Consider the following 12,056-nt stretch of genomic DNA (forward strand, 5'->3'; position numbering starts at 1 on the left):
ATATATGTGTAGTATATGATTGCTAATGAGACCACTCTCCACAAGAGACCAAAGTAAGTTAGCTATTAAAGGACCCGAGATAAGCATATTATCCTGTCTGAAAAAAGGATTCAATTATTTAGTCATGACACCAGATCCTAAGTATTTATAACGTACTTCTGGAATATTTGCTGCTGCACAATAAGGGAGGCAACATATAGCGTGCAATGGGGATTTCAAACTTATAAGACGAAAACATACCGACAATGCCAGACAAAATAAAACGAAAAACACCAGAGAGACACTTTGAAATGTCAAAATTGCCTTATTTTGAGCAGGGACTTTCTATACCAAGTCCTTGTTTTGAGGAACTTTATGTAACGCAAAGTAGTAGAAGTAGTACCAACATGGTAAAATTAAATAGCTGGTGGTATAATTTTATTGTCGATTTCATGTTTGTAGTAAACAATATATACATGTAGATTAAGAATTATAATATTTATGGCCATGATAAAAATACTGGGAGTTTTGTACTGTGTCATTCAAGGTTTCCCCCTTTCTTTTTCACTTGTGTTAAAGAGCAGTCCATTCCATTATATTCAAAATATCCATTTCATTATTCAAAATTGGCTATTTGTCAATGTTCACGCGTATTTCGATATTTAAGTCCTTAGTTACTCCTCATCTTATATGCGTTGCGGAACATATTGACTATATACCTTTTGTTCCTCTCTTGATAAGCTTTCGATTGAGGTATACTATATATCTGTAATAAGGGGTTGAAGGGTCCTACCAGTCCATTCCATTATTCAAAATATCCATTTCATTATTCAAAATTGGCTAATTCTAAATGTTCACGCGTATTTCGATATGTATGTCCTTCTTTACTCCTCTAATATATGTTGCGGAACATATTGACTATATACCTTTTGTTCCTCTCTTGATAAGCTTTCGATTGAGGTACAATATATATCTGTAATAAGGGACTGAATGGTCATAGCAGTTCATTCCATTATTCAAAATATCCATTTCATTATTCAAAATTGGCTGTTTCTCAATTTGCACGCGTAATTCGATATTTAAGTCCTTCGTTTTTCCTCTAATATGCGTTGCGGAACATATTGACTTTATTCCTTTTGTTCCTCTCTTGATAAGCTTTCGATTGATGTATAATATATGTCTGTTATTAGGGACTGAAGGGTCATAGCAGTCCATTCCATTATTAAAATTATCCATTTCATTATTCAAAATTGGCTATTTCTTAATTTGCACGCGTAATTCGATATTTAAGTCCTTCGTTTCGCCTCTAATATGCGTTGCGGAACATATTGACTATATACCTTTTGTTCCTCTCTTGATAAGCTTTCGATTGAGGTATAATATATCTGTTATTAGGGGCTGAAGGGTCATAGCAGTCCATTTTATTATTCAAATTATCCATTTCATTATTCAAAATTGGCTATTTCTCAATAGTCACGCGTATTTCGATATTTAAGTCATTCGTTACTCCTATAATATGCTTTGCGGAACATATTGACTATATACCTTTTGTTCCTCTCTTGACAAGCTTTCGATTGAGGTATAATATATATCTGTAATTTATAGGGGCTGAAGGGTCCTACCAGTCCATTCCATTATTCAAAATATCCATTTCATTATTGATAATTGGCTTAATCTCAATGTTCACGTGTATTTCGATATTTAAGTCCTTCGTTACTCTTGTAATATCCGTTGCAGAACAAATTGGCTATATACCATTTGTTCCTCTCTTGATAAACTTTCGATTGAGGTATAATATATATCTGTAATTAGGGGCTGAAGGGTCATAGCAGTCCATTCCATTATTCAAAATATTCATTTCATTATTCAAAATTGCCTATTTCTCAATGTTCACGCGTATTTCGATATTTAAGTCCTTCGTTACTACTCTAATATGCGTTTCGGAACATATGGATTATATACATTTTGTTCCTCTCTTAATAAGATTTCGATCGAGGTATAATATAATTCTATAATAAGGGGCTGCAGGGTCCTGCCAATCCATTCCATTATTCAAAATATCTATTTCATTATTCAAAATTGGCTATTTCTCAATGTTCACGCGTATTTCGATATTTAAGTCCTTCGTTACTCCTCTAATATGCGTTGCGGAACATATTGACTATATACCTTTTGTTCCTCTCTTGATAAGCTTTCGATTGAGGTAGAATGTATATCTGTAGCTAGGGGTTGAAGGTTCCTAGCATTCAATTCCATTATTCAAAATTGGCTATTTCCTCATTTTTACGAATATTGTGGCATTTAGGTCCTCCGTTTACCCTCTTATGGGCATTGCGAATAAGGATATAGCTATAGTGTCACAGTAAAAAAAAATATATTTATTTCACTATTCACCGCTTCAATTTGAATAATGAAACAATAACTATTTCATTATTCACTATTCATTTTTTAATATTGAATAGTGAATAGTGAACTATTTCATTATTCATTATTGAATAATGAATAATGAACTATGAATAATGGACGTACTTCAGCGCGGTATAGATTAGACCGTTGGTTTTCGCGTTTTAATGGTTTTACACTAGTAATTTTGGGGCCCTTTATAGCTTGTTGTTCGGTGTAAGCCAAGGCTCCGTGTTGGAGCCGTACATTGACCTTTAATGGTTTACTTTTTTTATATTGTAATTTGGATGGAGAGTTGTCTCATTTTCCCTCGCACCACATCTTCCTATATCTATATACGACTTCAGCCTCGGTTTATTCAACACGTTTCGCACGTAAATAACACAATGAAATCGAGCGTCTAGGCAAAACATGATTTTATTGAAAATCTTCTTAGTACATAAAAAAAATGACCTCAGTATGGTAAGTATAACCTATTTATTTCAAAATAATTGTGTGATTTAACATATTAGACAATAGGTCCGAGTACACAGTTATCGTCCCTTGATTTTCGTTGTCCACGAATATAGTCCCTACTGTGGACAGTGTGTTACTTGTCAATTTTTTTTATACCCCTTCCAAATTTATTTAGTTATGTTTTATGCCTCAAGTAGCAAGAAGGGGAATAAAATTACACTGTAAAAAAATTTGATTCATGAATTATAATGTAAAGTAGTGATTAGGTCCAGTTGAAAAAGGTCAAAAATTTGCATTTCGGAAGCTGTCAAAAGATTTCAAGCCCCCTTCACATAAAATTGTCCATATTTTGAGTTAGAGCTGATGAAGTTTTCTATAATTTTGATATAATTTGTCCCAAAAGTAGTACAACACACTGTAAAAATATTATGGAGAAAGCGCAGGTGGGATTTTTTTTATTTCCATTTATTGTCTAAAGGAAATGCACTACGAAATAACTGTGTACTCGGGCCAATAGATTAAGCCTTGACCGCAGATCTTATAAAACATGTATGGATTATCTGTCGAGTTGAAGGCACTATACTAATTAAAGGTCCTAGATTGAAAGATTCCTGATAATATCCACTGGCACTTTGATATTTATAATATATAAGTAGCTGTGGCAACTTGCCGCCAGCATCATTCAAATCACTATTGAAATTATCTTTCGTGCGGATATATCTGGAATAATCATTGGAAGACGAATAGATTTTTTTTTACGATAGCCTTGTGCACGAAGGGAAGTTGTACCCACCAAATCCACTATATATTCATATAATCATGTTAATGTTTGTACTAACCAATTCCAAAATTTTCTTTTTATATATGTGAATGTTTGTACTTACCAAATTCACTATGTTTTCATATAAATAATTTTGTTTACGTTTAGTTAGGCTAATTTATATAAAAAAAATTAAACCATTCTCTAGAAATACTGTGAAGCTTGAACTAAGTAGTAAACATGTAATATTGGAGTCGCGTATTAACAAAATATTTGTTGAATTTAGAGGTAGACAAGCTGTAGGCATTTTTACATTTGTCCGATGGGAACGATCTGTGCGCCTCACTTTGTAGACCTCTTCTTATTTTCTTATGAGTCTGAGTTCTTTCAGCCACTTATCAACACATACCAACTTGGCAAAAATTACACTATGGTCTAGATGTGTAGATAGAGGAACTAACGTTATACGTAATAACGTCTTATAGGTGTAATACCACCATTGATTTTTCCCTATTAGTCTTTGTTAAATTGGCACTTTTAAAAAAAATCGTACAGTATTTACCTTTATTTCAACCAAAGAAATACTTTGCATGTGTAAAGTTCAATCCTTTCCAGTGATACAGAGAAAATTTCACACTACATTTCATTGCATATAGGAAAGTAACCACCGCCGAGGGTAGACAACCCAATTTTTACACTGTTATTTACTGGTTACCTGCTTTGGTAACTATGTAACCTTAACGTTCCAAAATATTTTATAAGACCATCAAATAAAAAAAGAATGATGCTTTCAGACACCCAACATACATATTTACGACTCAGAAAAATTTAAGTGCATTGAAATGCAGGGTTAATTTTTTACAACTGTCAAATTCAAGGGAATATTTTTTAGGCCTACTTTCGTATGCAACCGAATGTGACGTACCATGATTTGGTGGTATTACACCTATAGTGATTTTTTTTTCATTTGTAGTTGTAACTTATCACTAAAACTGTTTAGTCCATTTATAGAAATACTCATTTAACGTGGCTCGGTACTTATTCATGTACATCCCGTCATTGAGTAATTTTGCTATTGTAATGTTTTGTGTTCTTATAAAAAAAATGAAGATGTGGTATTATTGTGAATGAGACAACTATCAAAAAGGGACAAATAACACAGAAATTATAAATCACCGTGCAGCCTTTAACAATGAGCAAAGCTTATACCGCATAGTCAGCTACAAAAGGCCCAAAAAAGATAAAATGTAAAACAATTCAAACGAGGAAAACATCGGCCTAGTTTATGTATAAAAAAATAAACGAAAAACAAATATATGCATGTAGCACCTCACCAAACGACAAGATTTGACGTGAATCTGTACGTATTTATCCCGTCATACTTTGAACCACACAATTATTTTATTTATTATTATTACATATACTGTTAAGTCTGTTTTTTGTGATATCTATTGTACGTGACTCTGTATTTATATATCCCGTCATGCTTTGAACGACAAAATTATTTTATGTCTACCTGTGCGAATTTCAAACGCTCAATTTTACACCAGTACTTAAAACCTTCCATCCTTTATTGGTGGATTTTACATAGATAAATAAAATCGTATAATATAAGAAAAATGAGGTGTATGCCTTTTTGTGCTTCTTCGTTACATTTGTTTGTTTTTATAGTGATTAAGATGATAACACAATGTTGACTGCTGTACCCTTTTTTTGACATTTTTACCTATTGTGTCTGTTTGTTTTGTTCACGCAATGTTGAATTATATAATGGAATTTGATGCGACTGTCATACAAGTGACAGGTTTAGCTAGCTATAAAACCAGGTTAAATCCACAATTTTCTTTATAAGAGATTCTTACTCTTCGTGTTGCTCAGTCTTCAGTTCTCTATGTTGTGTTTTCTGTACTATTATTTGTCTGTTTATCATTTTATTTTTTCGCCATGGCGTTGTTTATATTTCTATCTATGAATTTGACTCTCCCTCTGATATCTTTCGACCCTCTATGAGAAGTGTAGATAAGAAGCGCATATTTGTTTTTTTTTTTTACTTTTTACTTGTAGATGGGTCGCTATGAGCAATTTATTTCTAATGGAACACAAATATTAAATGTTTCTGTCTCAATCGGCAAAATCTCTTTCTTGGCTACTGCATGAAGTCTTCGCATATAGGTAGTCATGATTTATTTTAGATTTATAGCAAACACAATTATAAATTTACTGTTCACAAAATTTTCAAGGTTTGAAATACTAAGGCTTTTCTACCTCAGGCATAGATTACTTAGCTGTATTTGGCAAAACTTTTATAAATTTTGGTCCTCAATGCTCTTCAACTTTGTACTTTATTTGGCTTTTTTAACTTTTTTCGATTCGAGCGTCACTGATGAGTCTTTATTAGACGAAACGCGCGTCTGGCGTATATACAAAATTTAGTACTGGTATCTATGGTGAGTTTATTTAGGTAGTTGCATAGTTCAACTGTTTTATTAACAAACAATTTCAAACAATTATCCCAGTAATAGTTAATGTATATAAAAAATCATGCTTTTAAAAGGCAATCGTCATATAAGTTTATATATCAAAATATCTACTTTACCAACGTAATGTTTTAAAAATATAAAAAAAAAGATATGTGTAAAAAGTTATGCATCATAATTTCAAGCATGTCAATATTTGTATACACTTAACAACAAAAATACTAAAAAAGAATATATGTGTCAAAATGTATTCAACATTATTTCAAGCATGTCAATGTTTTATATTACTTTTACTGTTAACCAACTTTTTTTGTGATATACATTTTACGTGACTCTGTACTTATGTATCACGTCATACTTTGAACCACACTATTATTTTATATTTATTATTATTACTTTAACTGCTAAGTCAGTGTTTGTTATTATCTATTTTGCGTGACTGTATTTATGCATCCCGTCATACTTTGAACGACAAAATTATTTCATGTCTACCTGTGCGAATTTCAAACGCGCAATTTTACACCAGTACCCATACCCTCCTTCCTTGATGGGTGCATTTTACATAGACAAATATAATCGTATAATATAATCAAAATGAGGATGTTAATTTGATGTATGCCTTTTTTGTGCTTCTTCGTTACATTTGTTGTTTTTATAGTGATTAAGATGATAACACAATGTTGTCGCTCTACCCCTATTTTTGACATTTTTACCTATTATGTCTGTTTGTTTTGTTCACGCATCGGTGACTATATAATGGAATTTGATGCGACTGTCATACAAGTGAGAGGTTTAGCTAGCTATAAAACCAGGTTCAATCCACCATTTTCTACATTTGAAAATGCCTGTACCAAGTCAGGAATATGACAGTTCTTGTCCATTCGTTTTTGATGCGTTTTATTATTTGATTTTGCCATGTGATTATGGACTTTCCGAATTGATTTTCCTCTGAGTTCAGTATTTTTGTGATTTTACTTTACACTTACCAACACAAACAACGCACCAGAAAGAAATCTTAATAAGTATTTTCTATTGATTACTGCAAATGTTACCAAAACATTTTCATTATTGTTGACAAAAGAGATTTCAACCACATAGTCAAAAATCAAAAGTCTAAGACTAGATTATTTCAAATTATAAGATTATTTCAAATAATAAGATAGGAAAATTGAAAATCAAAGATACGCACTACTCTCGATTTCACAAAGTAGTAGGTCCGGTATGGCCCCTTTTGGCCCCAAAATATAGAAGTTTTACAAAATTGTTAAAATGTAAACTTTTAGTTATTTATTTAACAGTAGAATGCTTCTGCTACATAAATATTGGTTGTTTTTGGCAATACAATGCACATATATCGAGTACTAGCACCGTTAAGTCACGATAAATTACTGAAATCTTAACAATTCTATCATTTTAGTTAAATTTTAGACGGTTTTCGTGTAAAACGAAAGTGGCCGCATTCGTGTTCATCCTTGATATTGAATTGTGAGTTGTATTTTATGAAAATACATAACATATAAAAATGTTTTGTATAAACACGGATGCGGCCACTTTCATTTTTGACAAAAACAAGCTGAAAAGTGACATTTTTCGACATATTTGGTAGATTTTTCATATTTGAGCTTGAATCGGATCGTGTTTAATGACTAAATCAGTTAAAATCTTTCATATCAAGTAATTGATTCAAATGAAATAGACACTAAAGTGTTTAAAAAGAGGTCAAAATCTTTCGTCAGATGAACCTGAAATTTGAGGCCAAAAACGGTCCTTACCGGACCTACTCCTTTGAGACGTCAAACATTACATGAAGAATTTCTTATTTTCACAAAATTGGGTCTTTATAACTTCAGAAATGTTACGTCAAACGTTTTACTCATTTGCATTATTTTTCTAAAGTTAGATGCCAAAGACATTTATACTCCAAAATTTCTGAATGTAGTGTGTGTGAAGTATAGATGTAAAGTCAAGAGTTTGATTAATTTGAGAATTTTGCATACTAAATCTTACTGACATTTGCATTGGTGTTTGGTGAAGAGATTGTAATTATAGATGCATCTGCATAATAGTGATGTTCCTTTAATGTACAGCTGAGAATATTACAGGTACTAGTATATGACAAAGATGTTTTGCTGATTTAAGAATATGCATTATACCATGATAATTTGGATTAAAACTAATGGTACTTTTCCTGTTGCATGATACCTACATGTAGTTAAGAGTGTAATGTAATACATGTAATAATCAAGAGGGCAAATCACTGTACTCGGGCATAGTTTTTTATTTCCAAGCCAACAAGTCTTTGACTCAATCCTGATTGTCATGTGCAAAACAGCTGTCAATCTTAACTAGATCAGGTAGCATGTTTTGCGACAGTAGTAACGATTGAATCTTTTCAGGTATCAGTTGAACGGTTAAACTTCTTCCTATGTTGCATTTACATAATTATACATAATATACGCATTTGCCTTGTTTCCCATATGACATAACAGAACAACTTATATAGATAAAAATCAAGAATATGGAAGAACACATATGCATTCTGGACACCATGCCAAATATTATAAACAATACAGTATTAAATCATAACCACATAACACGATTTAAAAAATATAAACAATAATACTAAGTGAATATCACCAGATATAGTAAACTACAAAAAAATCACATAAGTTTTATGTATAACAAAATATGGAAGCATGTTTTCCAAATGTCTTATCAAAGAAAATTCGTAGAAATGTTTGGGTAGAGAATGAAACTGACCAAAAAGTGTTAAATAAGTTTTTAAACATTATTTAGAAATTTAAAATAACTAAAACGAAGCAAACAACACAGTGAAATTATCCGATAGATCGTTTGCTGAAGACCGAGTATGATTCTTGCATGTTAGGACACATTGACATTCTTAGAGAAATCATTTGCTGGAGACCGATTGTGACTACGGTATGGAGTTATAATTTGCCATTCTCCGATAAATCATTTGCTGGAGACCGAGTTTGATTCTTGCATGTTAGAAGTGACATTCCCCGATAAATCATTTGGAGAAGACCGATTGTAACTACGGGATGGAGATATAATTTGCCATTATCCGATAGATCATTTGCTGGAGACCAATTGTGACTACGGGACAGAGGGATAATTTGCCATTCTTCGGGAGATCATTTGCTTGAGACCGATCCAAACGGTATGCTAGAAATCTCCAATTTCTTCAAGTACTTTGCCTTAGTGAAGAATAAAAGGAAGTTATAATTTGTAATAATGATTTCCTTTAAACTGGTGTGTGTCATAAGAATGCAAATGTTAACATTGCAACTATGAAGACATATAAAAAGTAAGTACAATTATGTATATGTAATACAATAATTTTCGATGTGAAAAGTTTGATTTTCCCATGTTAAAGCTAGATAGGGAATTCTCAATTCGAAAGGGATCAGAATCTGTGATTTATTTTTCAGTTATCGCTCAATAAAATTTGAATTTTCCATTTCTAAAAAACAAGATATAAGCTTAAAATGTAGTAACCTATAGCCTGAAATCAATTGAGCAAGCAAGTAAACTTATTAAAACTGGGAGAATTAAATCATTGTTGAAACGTGTTAATATAACAATCAAATTTCTAATAAATCAATGGAAAAATAAACAAAAGTAAACAAATATAAAATTACAGTTCCAATATAAAAACAAAAAAAAATCTGATACATAATTGCCAATTAGAGACCCACAAACCCATGAAACAAGGTTAAAAACAAGTAAGTATACAGTATGTCTCCTTATTTTCTCAGCACAATATAATCCAAATTTGCAACTATTTCAAGTCTTATTGGAAACAATACTTAGAGAAAATAACAGCAAATATATCACTCTGCAAAAAATTATGTGTACATGTATTTCATTTGTACTTTGCATGCAAGTTTTTTTCACATTTTAGGTCAATCAAAGTAAAAACAAATATAAGAGCTTGTAATGTTTACACTAGTTTTTGGACAACACAACCAATTGTTGCACCAGATCAAAGCACAATAACGATTTTCTCTCTTAAAGTTAAACGTTGAACATTTTGTATTGTTAGATCAATGTAGATATACAGCTTCGATGTTTTGTTATAATTAAGAAAGAAGTATCCGTTTGACAATGTCCGTATGTCAGTGGTTTTTTTTTTTTATTATGTGTATACTAATATCATTGTCTAGTGTAATCTTCTTCCTAGATTGCTGGATGTACGGCAGGTGTTCCAGCAGCGGTACCACAACAAACCTGAATTAAAAAAAGAAAAATGGCGCCCATGAAGGTTTGATTTGAATTTGTTGCATAAACTCTAGGTCCTGATCATAGTAATAAAAAGAATTTGGAAATAATAAACAATAATGTGTGCAGTTTACTTCTTAAGTTAGATCTCATTAATACATGCATATGAGAATTTGAGTATATATCAGAATCTCATCTTGACAGGTCAATTAATGATGACAAAATTAAATTAAATGGGTGTTATTAACCTATTAGTTTAGATAGAAAAAAACATATTAAGATATGACGGAGTTGTGACTATTTATGTGAAAAATGTGAAAAATAGTCTACATTTTATTATACGGAATGACATTTTTAAGTAATAAATCTTGAATTATTTTGGATTGAAATAAGGAATTGTAGAGATGAACAAATTTAAGTTGTTTTTTATACCGGCCTCCACACTCTGATTCTCATATATTGGACTTATTCAGTGAGTCAGTAGATAAAGCGTTTGATTGTAATTTGCCATTTTCTTTTTATGGTGATTTTAATTGCGACATGATGAAAGTCACAAGTTATTCTTAGAAAATGTTGTTTGGGAGTCTACCAACTTAACATCTCAAACTATATATTTCTAATGATTTATAAAGGATATTTGCATGTTTCAAGGTTTCAAGAATAAAAACTGAGTAATTGCCTAGTACATACTTAAATATACTTTACAAAAAGAAAATTACAAAAAGCACTGTAAACATATATTTGCTAGTGTGTTCCCATAAGAAGCATGCTTGTTCCATTATATTTTATTGTTTCAAAAACAGTTGCTTCTTTGAAATATACATTGTAAATGTAATATGGAGAGATCTTTTATAGGCTGTGCCTGTTGCTCAATCCTTCTCATATCTTAATGAATAAAATATGTATAAAAACATACCTAAAGTATTACAAAGAATGCGACAACGACAAGCACTATAACAGCACTTGTAACTGTTCCGGCTATAACAGCTGAATCATTGTTCACTGAAAAAGAACACTACAATTAGGAAAAGTTTCTACTTAAGCATGTTAAGAACATGCATATACCAAGTCAGGAATGTGACAATTGATGCCTATATGTTTGATGTGTTTGATTTTTTAATTTTGCCATTTTATTAGGGACTTCCCTTTTCGAATTTTCATCAGAGTTCGGTATTTTTGTGAATTTACTTTGTCTATGTATGTTGCATTCATTGTCGTTTTTGTTTGTTGCACTTCAGGATTAATGTTGTTTCGTTGTTTTCCTGATCTGTGTTGATGTGTTTTTCTTAATTTTAGTTTTTAACCCGAATTTGTTTTATCTTAATTGATCCGGTACTTTTGAACAGCTTTATACTATTGTTGCCTTTGTTTGATTTAAGAACTATTTAATGCCACTGTTTAAACATCATTTGATTTACAAAAAAGAGTTTGTTTTTCTCTATCCACACCTCAGGCTCTAAATATGTTTCGAAGGGCATCCAAATAAATTGGTTTGGTGGTGGTTCGAAATAAGAATAGTAATTCTAAGAACGATTTGATACCAATTTCTAGTCTCGAGGGTTTCATCTTTTTCAGCTCATGATTTAGAATCGCTTAAGAAATGGAAACAAAAGTCTCTATATTTTGTCAATGCACAATAATCTTTTTCTCTAATTGTTAAGAGCAATTTTCTGTAACCACCAACCATTTTATATAGGGGGGTGGCACGCATAGTCACCGATTTTCATGAAACTTAGCCA

The 12,056-nt window shown here is 31.6% G+C and overlaps 1 protein-coding gene across 1 annotated transcript in view; it reads right to left on the reverse strand.

Annotated features, from left to right (window-relative positions):
• Positions 1-11,233: 11,233 nt before the first annotated feature.
• The window catches only part of LOC143066818 (furin-1-like), a 42,748-nt gene continuing 41,925 nt past the window's right edge, over positions 11,234-12,056 (reverse strand). Inside the window, exon 14 of the mRNA XM_076239628.1 lies at positions 11,234-11,319. Coding sequence (XP_076095743.1) covers positions 11,234-11,319 — 86 coding nt within the window. The remainder of the gene's footprint in view (positions 11,320-12,056) is intronic.

The sequence above is a fragment of the Mytilus galloprovincialis genome, chromosome 3, assembly GCF_965363235.1.
Source record: "Mytilus galloprovincialis chromosome 3, xbMytGall1.hap1.1, whole genome shotgun sequence".
Classification (NCBI taxonomy): Eukaryota; Metazoa; Mollusca; class Bivalvia; order Mytilida; family Mytilidae; genus Mytilus; species Mytilus galloprovincialis.